Below are 13,824 nucleotides of genomic sequence, written 5' to 3'. Positions count from 1 at the left end.
TTTTTGGGGGTCGGTTATTTTTTTTTTGGCTTCCTTTCTCTCACTTTCCCCTAGCTTATTTCCTCCCTCGTGAAATTCCTCCCTATGGAGACGAGTTCCCATCCTGGGGAGAAAAATGGAGAATAAACACACATGCACATAAATCCACCGTTTAGTAAACGCACCTGCAAACGGGCCGCTCGCTCCAGGAGGAGCTGCAGAACCTCCGAGGTGTAAAATGCTTCTCGATGGCTCCTGAAGAGAGGTTTTGCAAAGTAAGAGCTACCAAAAAAAAAAGGAGAGATTTGGGAAAAGTCTTCCGAAACTGCAGCTCTGTGGGGATTTCAGCTCCAACCTGCCAACAACGTCTCCTTGACGCTTCCTGCTTCTCCTCAGAGACCCGTCACCCACCTCGCACAACTGCGACGCTCGCCTCCGCCCTCAAATTTCCCGCCTTCGCTGGTGGGGACCACGCGCCATCAACCGTTGCCGGGCAGAGCGAGGGGTGGGAAGAGGCCAAAGGGTGTGAAGGGAGGAAAGGGTGGGAACAGCGATGGCGTGAGGGGAGAAAATGGCGGGAGGTGGGAGCAGTGTGAAGGGGGACAGGGCAGGAAGATGCAGAGGTGTGAGGGGAGAAAATGGTGGGAGGTGGGAGAGGTGTGAGGGGGGCAAAGGGCGACAAGGAGCAGTGGTGTGAGGGGAGAAAATGGCGGGAAGAGGGAGCAGCGTGAGAGGGGGGCAGAGGGGAACAAGGAGCAATGGTGTGAGGGGAGAAAATGGCGAGAAGAGGCGGCAGTGTGAAGGGGGAAAGGGCGGGAAGATGCAGAGGTGTGAGGGAAGAAAATGGCGGGAAGAGGGAGCAGTGTGAGGGGGGGGAAGAGGGGAACAAGGAGCAATGGTGTGAGGGGAGAAAATGGCGGGAAGAGGCGGCGGCGTGAAGGGGGAAAGGGCGGGAAGATGCAGAGGTGTGAGGGGAGAAAATGGCGGGAGGTGGGAGAGGTGTGAGGGGGGGCAAAGGGCGACAAGGAGCAGTGGTGTGAGGGGAGAAAATGGTGGGAAGAGGCAGCAGCGTGAAGGGGGAAAGGGTGGGAAGCAGCAGCAGCGTGAGGGAGGGAAAAGGCTGGACGTGGCAGCGGTGTGAGGGGAGAAAATGGCGGGAAGGGGGAAAGGTGTGAGGGGGGCAAAGGATGGGACTGCAATGGTGTGAGGGGAGAAAATGGCGGGAAGCAGGAGCAGTGGGGGGGGGCAAAAGGGAACAAGGAGCAATGGCGTGAGGGGAGAAAATGGCGGGAAGCAGCAGTGGTGCAAAGTGGAGAAAGGGTGGGAAGTGACAGCGGTGTGAGGGGGGAAAATGGCGGGAACTGCAACGGTGCGAGGGAAGAAGAAAATGGCACGAAGCAGCAATGTCTGAGGGGAGAAAACTGTGGGAAGAGGCAGCGGCATGAAGGGGAGAAAGGGGGAGAACCAGCAGCAGCGTGGAGGGGGGAAAAGGGCTGGAAGTGGCAGCGGTGTGAGGGGAGAAAATGGCGGGAAGGGGGAAAGGTGTGAGGGGGGCAAAGGATGGGAACTGTAATGGCGCGAGGGGAGAAAATGGCGGGAAGGGGGAGCAGCGTGAGGGGAAAAAATGGCGAGAACAGGCAGCAGCATCAAGGGGAGAAAGGGCAAGAATGGTGTGAGGGGGGGAAAGGGCTGGAGGGGGCAGCGGTGTGAGGGGGAAATGGCAGGAAGATGCAGAGGTGCGAGGGGGGGAATGGCGGGAAGGCGCAGAGGTGCGAGGGGGGAATGGCGGGAAGACGCAGAGATGCGAGGGGGGAATGGCGGGAAGGCGCAGAGATGCGAGGGGGGAATGGCGGGAAGGCGCAGAGGTGCGAGGGGGGAATGGCGGGAAGAGCAATGTCTGAGGGGAGGGAAGTGCGGGAAGAGGCAGCGGCCTGAAGGGGAGAAAGGGGGAGAACCAGCAGCAGCGTGGGGGGGGGAAAGGGCGGCGAGCCCGAGGGCCCTGGACCGGCGGGGAGCAGCGGGGCGGGGTGGGGTGTTACTGGGGTGGTCCCAGCGCCATGACTCCTGGAAGGTGTTTCCCCTGCGTGGGGCGGGGGGGGGGAATTTGCCGCTCGCAGCTCTGCTTTGTGGAGGGGGGGGGGCAGCTCTGTCGTGCTCATCCTGCTCCACTCCTTGAGGGGGGGGAAACCCAGCCCTGGGGGTCCCCCCGCTGCTTCCAGCAGCTGAGGTTTTTCCGAGGGTAAAAAAAAGGGGCGTTGAGATTTTTTTTTTGAGGGGGCTTAATCTCTCCCCTGTTTCAGAGCATTGGCGTTGCCGTAGCACCCCCGGGGCGGGGGTGTCAGTGCTGGGAAGCCATTTTCCAGAGGAATATGTGGGATGGGTTAGGGCACAGCCTGGCCTCGGGGCTCTTCCCTCACCATTTGCCCCCGGTAACTGGTGACAGGGCAGCCCTGAGGGAAGGAGAAACCTTCTCTTGGAAACCCCCCATTGGCACCCATTTCCCCCTTCCCACCGCACCCCCGAGCCCTGGGGAGGATGTGGGGGCTGCCACAAGGAATGGGAGCGCCCATGGGTGCTCCCTACCCCCGGCAGGGCTACAGGTGGCCGGAGAACGGCCAGCCAGAGAGGGGCTGGGGGGTTAATCGATGGATAACGAGCCAGCAGGTGCCCAGGGGGCCAAGGAGGCCAATGGCATCCTGGCTTGTGTCAGCACCAGCGTGGCCAGCAGGGACAGGGAAGGGATCTGCCCCCTGGGGAGGCCGCCCCTCGATTCCTGGGCTCAGTGTTGGGCCCCTCACCCCAAAAAGGCCATTGAATGACTCGAGCGTGGCCAGAGAAGGGCAACGGAGCTGGGGCAGGGTCTGGAGCACAGGTCTGCTGGGGAGCGGCTGGGGGAACTGGGGGGGTTCAGTCTGGAGCAGAGGAGGCTGAGGGGAGACCTCCTGGCCCTCTACAGCTACCTGACAGGAGGGGGCAGAGAGGGGGGGTGAGTCTCTGGAGCCAAGGCCCCAGCGCCAGGCCCCGAGGGAATGGCCTCAAGCTGCCCAGGGCAGGGTCAGGCTGGCTCTGAGGAAGGATTTCTGTGCAGAAGGGGCTGTTGGGCGTTGGAATGGGCTGCCCAGGGCAGGGGGGAGTCCCCGGGATCCCTGGGGGGGTTGAAGAGTCGGGCTGAGCCAGCGCTGAGGGATCTGGGGGAGCTGGGGGGGGTCAGGGGGAGGGTCATGGTGGGGCTGGAGGAGCTGCAAGGGCTTTTCCAACCCGGATCATTCTGGGATCCTGTGAAGGGGGCGCAGCCGCGAGGTGAGGCTTGCTGGGAAGCAGAGCCCTCGCTTCGAGGCCTGATTAAAAACTACCTGAAAATAATCATTTTTGGAGGATAAAACAATAAATAAGAGCAACAGTTCTGCAGCGTTGTGATCAGACGGGAGCCGCTGTCCCGCTGGGGTTGGGGGGGGGATTTGGGGCTGCGTCTCCCCGCGCCCCACGGGCGGAGGGGGCTCAGCCCTGAGGGGTACAAGGGGGGGTTTGGCTGCACACAACAAGCTCCCCTCAAGCTCAAGCCAACTCCCGATCCCCCCCCCTCCAGCTCCCGGAGGAAACACGGTGCCTTGAGCAGGACCTGGGCTGCCCGCAGTCTGCCGGAGACTGGTGACGCCGCCCAGTGCTGCCTGTTGACTGGTCAGACTGGGGTTACTGGAGGACAGGGGAAAGCAGGAAAGGTTCTTTCCCCGAAACGCTGGCGTGCCCCGTTGGGTGTGGGGGGGGGGGGACGGGACACAAGGGCGTTGGTGGAAATCCCCTGTTTGTGTGGGGGTGTGGGGGGGGACAGGGCTGGAGCGGCTGCTCTGGCCTCGCTCCGAGGACGCCACGAACGTGGCGTCGGGAGCAAGAGGCCATGAGGGGATCGGGCAGCACCTCAAGATGAGGCGGGGAAGGGGGGGTCCCCTTTCATCGGGTGGGTGGCAGCTGCCTTGGAGATCTTTGCCCACACCGGGTGGGCCTGGGGGTGTCCGAAGGGGAGCACCGATACCACTCCCAGAACTGCAGCATCCCAGAATGATCCGGGTTGGAAAAGTCCTTGAGGGTCCTCCAGCCCAACCACGACCCTCACCCTGACCCCCCCCAGCTCCCCCAGATCCCTCAGCGCTGGCTCAGCCCGACTCTTCAACCCCCCCAGGGATCCCGGGGACTCCCCCCTGCCCTGGGCAGCCCATTCCAACGCCCAACAGCCCCTTCTGCACAGAAATCCTTCCTCAGAGCCAGCCTGACCCTGCCCTGGGCAGCTTGAGGCCATTCCCTCGGGGCCTGGCGCTGGGGCCTTGGCTCCAGAGACTCACCCCCCCTCTCTGCCCCCTCCTGGCAGGGAGTTGCAGAGGGCCAGGAGGTCTCCCCTCAGCCTCCTCTGCTCCAGACTGAACGCCCCCAGTTCCCCCAGCCGCTCCCCAGCAGACAAGTGCTTCCAGTTCTTCCTCCCCCCTCCCCACCAGAGGCTCTTGTCTCCCCACACCACCCCAACGCGCCCCCCGCCCCTGCGTGCGGGGAAGCGGGGTTTCACATCCCCCTCGCCGCGCCTCGTCCGCTTTCTGTTCCAGCCGCATCTTCCCCCTCTGCTCCCGGCGAGGAGGGAAGCAGCCCCCGAGTCGCCACCCGGTTTCTCCACGTCGCCGCTCCTGGGAGCGATTTTCTCCTTGTTTGGGGGTTCCCTCGGCGCCTCCTTCTCCTCCCGACAGCGGTTTTGCCACTTTGATTCTTTTTTAGAGGTGTGAAAGCTCCCACCGATGTCACGTGGGAGAAACGTGGAGTCTCGAGGTCACCCTTCCCCTGTCCCTCTGCCCAGAGGCTGGACCCTACCCCACACCCCACACCCCCCCCCAGCACCCCATAGATCACCCAAATATCAAAGGGGTGTAGCACCGAAGTCACCCCCCCGTCCCCAGACAACAGACTCGCGGTGACGGTTGCACAGCACAATCAACCCCAACCCACTTTATTACAGTGATGAAGCAGCAGAGTAGGAGCGGAGGGGGAGCTGCGGGGTGGGGGCGCGTCCCCCCACCCTTCGGGGGCTCTGCCGGGGACACCCCACATCTGGAGTTGGAGGAAGTGCCGCGGCCACAGATGTGGTGGCGGCGTGGGCTGGCTACTGGGACCAGTGCAGGCCCGCGGGCTCTGCAGCCACGGCCGGTGGTGGTGAGGGAGTCGAAGTGGCCGCAGGGGCCACCTCGGCTCAACCAGAGCCACGGGAAGTGGCCGAGCCCCCGGTGCCCTGCCGGGTGTTGCTCTGGAGCCGTCTCCAGCGTGGGGTGTGCGCGGGGAAAAGGGGGTGCTGGGGAGGTGGGGCAGGGGTAGGGGCCACCGGGGCTCAGGTGAGGGCTGGCGGAGGGCACAGAGAGGGTCTGGCTGGGGGGAGGCAGAGAGCCCTGGGCTCTGCCCCCTCACAAGATGCCCCGCTGGCTGCGGGCGCTGTTCATCTTCATCGCCTTGATGATGAGGACGGTGCCCGCGATGATGCCGACGATGCCCACGGCCAGGCCCAGGGCGCACACCAGGGTCTCGGTGCTCTCGGAGGCGGGGAGGGGCACTTGGGGCTCTGCGGAGGGACGAGGAGGGGTGAGGACGGGGCGCTGAGCCCCCCCTCGCCGCCTGCAAGGGGAGGGGACCCAGGCCCAGCCCCTGCTCACCCCAGTGCCTCATGAGGGGGGTGGGCAGCCCCTCGTGCCCCACGCGACAGTCGTATTGGTCCCCGCGGCTGGGGATGAAGGGCAGGTAGGAAAACTTGCGGAAGGTGCTGTCCGGCCCCCGGTACAAAACGGTCTCCAGGACGCCCTCGGTCACCTGCTGCCCGTTCTTCAGCCACGTCATGGAGAGCACGGGGGGCCAGAACTTGTCCACGTAGCAGATCAGGACGTTGGGGTCCCCCAGCTCGACGGGATCCTCAGAGAACACCGTCATGTCGGGGGGGGCTGTGGGCAGAGGGAGAAGGGGTTAGTGCAGACGGGGCTGTGCCCGGGTGCCCCCGCTCTGGGGAGGGGGAGCAGGGTGCGGGGCAGAATCCCCAGGGAAAAGGCACCATCCGGACCGTGCCCGGCTCGTTACCGATGTTTGCCCGCGAGTGGTTGGAATTTTTGGTCATGATCTCCAGGTTCTGTTTTAGCACAGCCATGTTCTGCAGAGCTCCCTGCGCCTCGAAGCTGGCGAAGGTCCCGAACTCGGGCAGGCGCCAGACGGTCTCCGTCTTCTGCAGGTCCACGTGGAAGATCTCGTCGCCGTCGAAATCGAAGAGGAACTCGCCGCCCTCCTGCTGCAGCCGCTCGTCCCGCTGGTAGTAGGCAGCCTGGATCAACACGTTCCCCACTGGGAGGGGACAAGTATTAGGTTCAAGGTCCTCGCCCACCCCTACGGCTCACCCAGGGACCCCCCCGCGGGACAGGAGCCCACCCTGAGCCTGCCCCTTCCCTGTGGGGTCCCGCAGGGCTGGGGGACACCGACACCCCCCTCCCCAGGAACGGGAGCGCTCGGACACCCGCCCTGCCCCGGCCCCGACTCCGGCGTCTCGGTGCCGTCAGGCAGTTGCCCTCCCACACCCCTGAGCCCGGGGCCACTGACAGGCTGTGGGGACCACAGGGGCACGTCTGGGGGGTGCGGAGTGGCCCCACGGCCCCGAGGACTTGGGGAAATGAGTGTCCTGGCCCCCCCAACCCCGCAGGCGACAGGTGAACCTGGGGAACCCCCCCAGGGCTTCCCTGCCCTTGGAGGGACGGAGCTCCTCATGCCCTGATCCAGGGCCCGATCCTGCCCCGGTGCCAGTCCCCTCCGGGTGCGGGGCAGCCCCCTCCCCACCTCTGCCCCAGCCCCCCCCGGCCCCTCACGCACCTCTGAGGGCCCCCGCGCCCGGCAGGGTCAGCACTGCCAGCAGCGCCAGCGGGACGCCCCGTCCCCCGGCCATCGCCTCTCCTGGCAGCGGGCAGCGAGAGCGGGAGCAGGCGAGGGGCAGGCGTTGTGCTGAGGGCTGGGGGACCCCGAGCCTGGGGGACAGGGCCCCCCGGAATCTGCCCAATCGGCGGGAGCCCCGAGGCAGACGCGGCTGTTCCCGGGCAGAGCGGCAGCACAGGGCACCCTGCAGAGCAAACAGACAGACGGACGCCCAGGCAGGGGCCCGGGGGCTTCACCTTTGACCTTGGGCCCTGCACCCCCCCGCAGAGGCTGTTGGGGAGGGGGCAGGTTGGGGTCGCCGAGCCCGGGGAGCCCCAGCGCTGCCTGGGGCCGGCAACCGCTGCCCGGGGGCCACTGCTCCAGCGCAGGACAAGTGTCGGGGGGAGCCCTGCGGGGCCCGGCTCTGCCTGGTGACGGGTGATGCTGCCCAGCCTCGCTCCTCACTGGGCCTCACTGGGACTCCCAGTCCCGCACTGGGCAGGAGCGGGGCCGTGCCCCAGCGGGCAGAGTGCGGCCGGCTCGGGGGTCCCAGCACTCGCCCAGCCTCTGCCGTGTCAGCGATGGACACTGGTCGTGTCCCGGGAGCTGGGGCCGTGCTGGCGGCACTGGTGGTGCTGGGAGCCCACGCGGCTGGTGGCCAGGAGCCCTCGGGTGAGCTCAGAGCCCGGCACGGGGGGGCAGTTGGTGGGGACGGGCCCCCCCGTGCCGCGGGGGGCTCTGGGGTGGGGGTGCTGCGTGTGGGGGAGACGCTCCCCCCGCTGCTGCAGCCCAGGAGCAGCCTCTGGGCTCAGCTGTGCCCCGGCCCCCTCCTGCCCCCCTTCCCCGGGGCTCTGTGCCCCCCAGCTCTGCCCAGTGCCCAGGCTGAGAACTGGCGCCCCGGGGGGCAGGATCCCAGCGCCGGCCCTATGGCGGCTGTGGGGCTGTGGGGCCGGCCGGGAGGAGGCTGGGGATGGGGAGGGGGCTCCTCGGGGCCTCCCTGCCCCCCCGTGACGGCCTCCCTGCACACACAGGGGTTTTCCTGGAGATGCATGAGGCCGAGTGTCAGTACCTCAACGGCACCGAGCGGGTGAGGCTTGTGGATAGGTACATCCACAACCGGGAGCAGTTTGCGCACTTCGACAGCGACGTGGGGCTCTATGTGGGCGACACCCCCCTGGGTGAGCCCCAAGCCGAGTACTACAACAGCCAGCCGGAGATACTGGAGCAGAAACGGGCTGAGGTGGACACGTTCTGCCGGCACAACTACCAGGTTTTGACCCCCTTCGTCACGGAGAGGAAAGGTGAGCGTGTGGCCGCGCGTTGCCCCCGGCCGGGCACAAGCCGAGCCCCCGGGCTCGCAGCGGGCAGAGCGTGTCCGTGCCGTGCTGGGGCAGGGCCCCGGGCAGCCCCCAGCAAAGCCCCTGCGCCCTTCCCTGGGGGCGCGAGTCCCTCGGCCCCTCCCCGGGCACGTCCTGCGTGGGGAGCACAGGGCCAGCGCTGGGCCCGGCTGGGGGCAGGCGTGCGGGGCGGCCCCGGGGCTCTGTGCCCGGCCCCGGCCCAGCGCCCTCCCGCTCTCTCCCAGTGCCGCCCAAGGTGAGGGTCGCCCCCGTGCAGTCGAGCTCCCTGCCCCAGACCGACAGGCTGGCTTGCTACGTGACGGGCTTTTACCCGGCGGAGATCGAGGTGAAGTGGTTCCAGAACGGGCGGGAGGAGACGGAGCGCGTGGTGTCCACGGACGTGATCCCCAACGGAGACTGGACCTACCAGGTGCTGGTGATGCTGGAAACCAGCCCGCGGCGCGGGGACACCTACACGTGCCAGGTGGAGCACGTCAGCCTGCAGCAGCCCGTCGGGCAGCGCTGGGGTAAGGCCCTGCGCGGCCCCCTGGGGCGGGAGGGTGGGGAGGGGGCCGGGCCCCCCCAGCCCTGACCCCCTGCTCTGGGCCCCGCAGAGCTGCAGTCGGACGGCGCCCGCAGCAAGATGCTGACGGGGGTGGGGGGCTTCGTGCTGGGGCTCATCTTCCTGGCGCTGGGGCTCGGCCTCTACGTGCGCAAGAAGGTGAGTGGGGGGAACTGGGGGGGGCCCCGGGGCGTCTCCCGGACGCCCACTGACCTGCTCTCTCTGTGTTTCAGGGTGCCCCGTTCCCCGGGCTGCAGGTACCATCCATCCCCCCCCGCCCCGCTCCCCGCTCCCTGCATGGGCCGGGGTCCCCCCCGCGCCCAGGGGCAGCGCGTCCGGCGGGAGCGTGTCCCCCGCCGGTGCCGGGGCAGAGCCCTGGGGACGCGCCGTCCCCCGTCCCGGCGCTCACCCCCTCTTCTCCCCACAGGGCTCCTGAGCGACCTCCTGCCCCCGCGGCTCCGCTGCGCCGATGCCCGTCCTCTGCCCCCCCGCGTCACCTCTGCCTCGCACCAACCCGGCCTGGAGCCCCCCAGCCCCGCGCTCATCCCTGGTGTCCCCCCCTCACCCCCTCCCTCCCTCCCTGGCTCCCAGCTGGGCTGTCGCCGCTCGGCAGCCCCGGGGTCCCCAGGGCCCCCCCACCGTGGCCCTCGGTCCCTCCGGCTCTGCCTAATAAAGTGTCCCAGCACCCGCCGGCCCTGCTCGTCTGGGGACAGGGGGACGGGGGGGGGGGCACTCCCTGGCCCTGGTGGCTGGGACGGGTCTGCGCGTCCTCAGTGGGATGGGGGGGGACACACTGCGGGGGGGGTGACACCCGGCATCATCAGGCCGCCTGCGGGCTGGCCCAGCGGTGGGGACAGGACCGAGGGCTAATTGCCCGATCCTTGGCCGGAGGAAACACCGACTTGGAGCCGGGGCAGCTTGGAGCAGCTTCTCACGGGGGCCACGGCTGTAGCCCCCTCCCCGGCTACCAGTAGCCCCAGCACACAGAACCCAGCACGCGGGGGAAGGGAAGAGCCGCTGCCGTCACCTGCCTGGGCTGGTGCAAAGTTCTGCCCCTGTCCCGCCCCACGTCCTTGTCTCTCGGGCGGAGAGAGGAGGATTTGCCGTCTGGAGCACTCGGGGGGGAGGGATTGGCGGGGTGGTGGCACTCCCAGAGCTGTGGCCAAGGGCTCCGTGTCCCCGCAGGGAGCGGTGACAAGGGGGGGCTCAGCCCCCTGTCCTCACCACAGAGCCCCAGGGGCCCCTCCCCATCCCCAAGAGCACGGAGACCCCAGGGTGACCCTGCGCCTGGCCGTGGGCATCGTCAGCATCATCATGGGCACCGTCCTCATCATCAAGGCCATGAACAGCGCCCGCACCCAGTGGGCCCTCTTGTGAGATGGGGGCAGAGCCCAGAGTGCCCCCAGCCCCGCTCCACCCCCCCGCTGCCCCCTTGCCCAGCCCCACGGGACCCCCTGAGCGGGGCGCTGCCTTCCCGGGCTCTGGGGCGCTTCCCAGCAGCAGGAAAGGTGCTTGGGGACAGCCTGGCACCGCCCGGTCTCTGTCACTGCCTCACCCACACCCTGCTCGTCCTGGGGACACGGGTGGTGGGGAACAGGGTGACTGGGGGGCCCCTGGGGCTGGCGGGGCTGCGGGAGGGCTCTGGGGGGGGTAGCAGTGGCGGCAGGGTGGGGGCAGAACGCCTGGGTCCTGTCGGGGGGTGCTGGGTGCCGTGCCGGGGTGCAGGGCAGCGTCCCATGACGGGGCACTGCAGGTCAGACAGCAGCGGCCATCAGCGCCTGGGCTGGACAGAGTGACCCCCCCAAAACCCCCCAGCCCAGAGCAAGCCCCCCACTCCCACCTCCCCCAGCGGGGTCAGGCACCAGGAGGGGGACACGGAGCCACTGACCAGAGCAGGGGAGGGGACACGGGACCCCTCAACACCATCCCCACCCCTGGGCCAGCCCGCAGGCGGCCGGACGATGCTTGGTATCGCTCCCCCTGGTAGTGTGTCCCCCCCGATCCCGGGACCCGAGGAAGGGATTGCCCCCCCCCGCCCCCCTGTCCCCAGACGAGCAGGACTGGCAGGTCCCGGGACACTTTATTAGGCAGAGCTGGATGGACCGAGGACCACGGTGGGGGGCCCTGGGGATCCCGGGGCTGCCGAGCGGTGACAGCCAAGCTGGGAGCCAGGGAGGGAGGGAGGGGGTGAGGGGGGGACACCAGGGATGAGCGCGGGGCTGGGGGGCTCCGGGCCGGGTCGGTGCGAGGCAGAGGTTACGCGGGGGGGCAGAGGACGGGCATCGGCGCAGCGGAGCCGCGGGGGCAGGAGGTCGCTCAGGAGCCCTGTGGGGAGAAGAGGGGGTGAGCGCCGGGACGGGGGACGGCGCGTCCCCAGGGCTCTGCCCCGGCACCGGCGGGGGATACGCTCCCGCCGGACGCGCTGCCCCTGGGCGCGGGGGGGACCCCGGCCCATGCAGGGAGCGGGGAGCGGGGCGGGGGGGATGGATGGTACCTGCAGCCCGGGCAACGGGGCGCCCTGAAACACAGAGAGAGCAGGTCAGTGGGTGTCCGGGAGACGCCCCGGGGCCCCCCCCCAGTGCCCCCCCACTCACCTTCTTGCGCACGTAGAGGCCGAGCCCCAGCGCCAGGAAGATGAGCCCCAGCACGAAGCCCCCCACCCCCGTCAGCATCTTGCTGCGGGCGCCGTCCGACTGCAGCTCTGCGGGGCCCAGAGCAGGGGGTCAGGGCTGGGGGGGCCCGGCCCCCTCCCCACCCTCCCGCCCCAGGGGGCCGCGCAGGGCCTTACCCCAGCGCTGCCCGACGGGCTGCTGCAGGCTGACGTGCTCCACCTGGCACGTGTAGGTGTCCCCGCGCCGCGGGCTGGTTTCCAGCATCACCAGCACCTGGTAGGTCCAGTCTCCGTTGGGGATCACGTCCGTGGACACCACGCGCTCCGTCTCCTCCCGCCCGTTCTGGAACCACTTCACCTCGATCTCCGCCGGGTAAAAGCCCGTCACGTAGCAAGCCAGCCTGTCGGTCTGGGGCAGGGAGCTCGACTGCACGGGGGCGACCCTCACCTTGGGCGGCACTGGGAGAGAGCGGGAGGGCGCTGGGCCGGGGCCGGGCACAGAGCCCCGGGGCCGCCCCGCACGCCTGCCCCCAGCCGGGCCCAGCGCTGGCCCTGTGCTCCCCACGCAGGACGTGCCCGGGGAGGGGCCGAGGGACTCGCGCCCCCAGGGAAGGGCGCAGGGGCTTTGCTGGGGGCTGCCCGGGGCCCTGCCCCAGCACGGCACGGACACGCTCTGCCCGCTGCGAGCCCGGGGGCTCGGCTTGTGCCCGGCCGGGGGCAACGCGCGGCCACACGCTCACCTTTCCTCTCCGTGACGAAGGGGGTCCCAACCTGGTAGTTGTGCCGGCAGAACGTGTCCACTGCAGCCCGTCTCTGCTCCAGTAACTCTGGCTGGCTGTTCCAGTACTCGGCTTGGGGCTCACCCAGGGGGGTGTCGGCCACATAGAGCCCCATGTCGCTGTCGAAGTGCAGTAACTGCTCCCGGTTGTGGATGTACCGATTCACATACCTCACCCGCTCGGTGCCGTTGAGGTACTGGCACTCACACACACCCATCTCCAGGAAAACCCCTGCGTGTGCAGGGAGGCCGTCACGGGGGGGCAGGGAGGCCCCGGGGAGCCCCCTCCCCATCCCCAGCCTCCTCCCGGCCGGCCCCACAGCCCCACAGCTGCCATAGGGCCGGCGCTGGGATCCTGCCCCCCGGGGCGCCAGTTCTCAGCCTGGGCACTGGGCAGAGCTGGGGGGCACAGAGCCCCGGGGAAGGGGGGCAGGAGGGGGCCGGGGCACAGCTGAGCCCAGAGGCTGCTCCTGGGCTGCAGCAGCGGGGGGAGCGTCTCCCCCACACGCAGCACCCCCACCCCAGAGCCCCCCGCGGCACGGGGGGGCCCGTCCCCACCAACAGCCCCCCCGTGCCGGGCTCTGAGCTCACCCGAGGGCTCCTGGCCACCAGCCGCGTGGGCTCCCAGCACCACCAGTGCCACCAGCACGGCCCCAGCTCCCGGGACACGACCAGCGTCCATCGCTGACACGGCAGAGGCTGGGCGAGTGCTGGGACCCCCGAGCCGGCCGCACTCTGCCCGCTGGGGCACGGCCCCGCTCCTGCCCAGTGCGGGACTGGGAGTCCCAGTGAGGCCCAGTGAGGAGCGAGGCTGGGCAGCATCACCCGTCACCAGGCAGAGCCGGGCCCCGCAGGGCTCCCCCCGACACTTGTCCTGCGCTGGAGCAGTGGCCCCCGGGCAGCGGTTGCCGGCCCCAGGCAGCGCTGGGGCTCCCCGGGCTCGGCGACCCCAACCTGCCCCCTCCCCAACAGCCTCTGCGGGGGGGTGCAGGGCCCAAGGTCAAAGGTGAAGCCCCCGGGCCCCTGCCTGGGCGTCCGTCTGTCTGTTTGCTCTGCAGGGTGCCCTGTGCTGCCGCTCTGCCCGGGAACAGCCGCGTCTGCCTCGGGGCTCCCGCCGATTGGGCAGATTCCGGGGGGCCCTGTCCCCCAGGCTCGGGGTGGGGGGACAGGGGCTGGGGGCAGGATCGGGCCCTGGATCAGGGTGGGGGCAGCTCCGTCGCTCCCAGGGCAGAATTCCCCCCTGTGAGGGGGTGAGGCCCTGGCACAGGCTGCCCAGAGCCGCTGTGGCCGCCCCCCCCCCGCCAGGGCTCAAGGCCGGGTCGGACGGGGCTTTGGGCCACCCGGCCTGGGGGAAGGTGGCCCTGCCCGGGGCGGGGGGTGGCACTGGATGATTTTTAAGCTCCCTCCCACCACAAACCAGTCTGTGATTCTCCGGGTGTGCGTTGGTGGATCCCGTGAGCCGGGCTGATGCCCCGACACCTTTACACAGAGGTGCTAAACCCGGCCTAACTTTTCCCAGCTGTTACCATGGTTACCGATCCATCCCTATCCCTACACCTCTCCCCTGCTGCCAGTCTCCCCCCCTTGCCTCCGCTGGGGTAACGGGGTGAGGGTCACCACTGCCACAACCCCCCACCAACCGGTG

General features: G+C 68.9%; 3 protein-coding genes across 3 annotated transcripts; 1 reads left to right on the top strand and 2 right to left on the bottom strand.

Moving 5' to 3' along the window:
• Nucleotides 1-4,937: 4,937 nt before the first annotated feature.
• Nucleotides 4,938-7,278, bottom strand: LOC141972639 (HLA class II histocompatibility antigen, DR alpha chain-like). The gene is made up of 4 exons (XM_074930576.1): nt 6,853-7,278; nt 6,076-6,333; nt 5,661-5,942; nt 4,938-5,569 (listed from the first exon to the last, which is right to left on the bottom strand). Exons 1-4 carry the CDS (start codon nt 6,923-6,925, stop codon nt 5,415-5,417), a joined length of 768 nt encoding a protein of 255 aa, XP_074786677.1. The 5' UTR covers nt 6,926-7,278; the 3' UTR covers nt 4,938-5,414.
• Nucleotides 7,279-7,371: 93 nt separating this feature from the next.
• On the top strand, nt 7,372-9,477 carry LOC141972633 (class II histocompatibility antigen, B-L beta chain-like). The gene is made up of 6 exons (XM_074930568.1): nt 7,372-7,563; nt 7,923-8,192; nt 8,474-8,755; nt 8,843-8,949; nt 9,024-9,047; nt 9,218-9,477. The coding sequence occupies exons 1-6, from the start codon at nt 7,473-7,475 to the stop codon at nt 9,224-9,226; spliced, it is 783 nt and encodes a 260-aa protein (XP_074786669.1). The 5' UTR covers nt 7,372-7,472; the 3' UTR covers nt 9,227-9,477.
• Nucleotides 9,478-10,868: 1,391 nt separating this feature from the next.
• LOC141972634 (class II histocompatibility antigen, B-L beta chain-like) lies at nt 10,869-12,957 on the bottom strand. Its single transcript, XM_074930570.1, has 6 exons — nt 12,771-12,957; nt 12,142-12,411; nt 11,579-11,860; nt 11,385-11,491; nt 11,285-11,308; nt 10,869-11,115 (listed from the first exon to the last, which is right to left on the bottom strand). Exons 1-6 carry the CDS (start codon nt 12,859-12,861, stop codon nt 11,107-11,109), a joined length of 783 nt encoding a protein of 260 aa, XP_074786671.1. The 5' UTR covers nt 12,862-12,957; the 3' UTR covers nt 10,869-11,106.
• Nucleotides 12,958-13,824: the final 867 nt, after the last annotated feature.

Source organism: Athene noctua, chromosome 34 (assembly GCF_965140245.1).
Source record: "Athene noctua chromosome 34, bAthNoc1.hap1.1, whole genome shotgun sequence".
NCBI lineage: Eukaryota > Metazoa > Chordata > Aves > Strigiformes > Strigidae > Athene > Athene noctua.
This window is presented reverse-complemented; position numbering and strand designations above follow the sequence as displayed.

Bases quoted from the DNA above. Each gene is read 5' to 3' on its own strand.
- LOC141972639 (XM_074930576.1), bottom strand. From the start codon at position 6,925: ATGGCCGGGGGACGGGGCGTCCCGCTGGCGCTGCTGGCAGTGCTGACC. The intron at 6,334-6,852 runs GTGCGTGAGGGG...GTCCCCTCCCAG, and splicing joins GGGCGCGGGGGCCCTCAGAG to TGGGGAACGTGTTGATCCAG. The intron at 5,570-5,660 runs GTGAGCAGGGGC...GTCCCTCCGCAG, and splicing joins CCCCCTCATGAGGCACTGGG to AGCCCCAAGTGCCCCTCCCC.
- LOC141972633 (XM_074930568.1), top strand. From the start codon at position 7,473: ATGGACACTGGTCGTGTCCCGGGAGCTGGGGCCGTGCTGGCGGCACTG. The intron at 8,756-8,842 runs GTAAGGCCCTGC...TGGGCCCCGCAG, and splicing joins GCCCGTCGGGCAGCGCTGGG to AGCTGCAGTCGGACGGCGCC. The intron at 8,950-9,023 runs GTGAGTGGGGGG...TCTGTGTTTCAG, and splicing joins GCCTCTACGTGCGCAAGAAG to GGTGCCCCGTTCCCCGGGCT.
- LOC141972634 (XM_074930570.1), bottom strand. From the start codon at position 12,861: ATGGACGCTGGTCGTGTCCCGGGAGCTGGGGCCGTGCTGGTGGCACTG. The intron at 12,412-12,770 runs GTGAGCTCAGAG...CTGCACACGCAG, and splicing joins TGGTGGCCAGGAGCCCTCGG to GGGTTTTCCTGGAGATGGGT. The intron at 11,309-11,384 runs GTGAGTGGGGGG...TCTGTGTTTCAG, and splicing joins GCCTCTACGTGCGCAAGAAG to GGCGCCCCGTTGCCCGGGCT.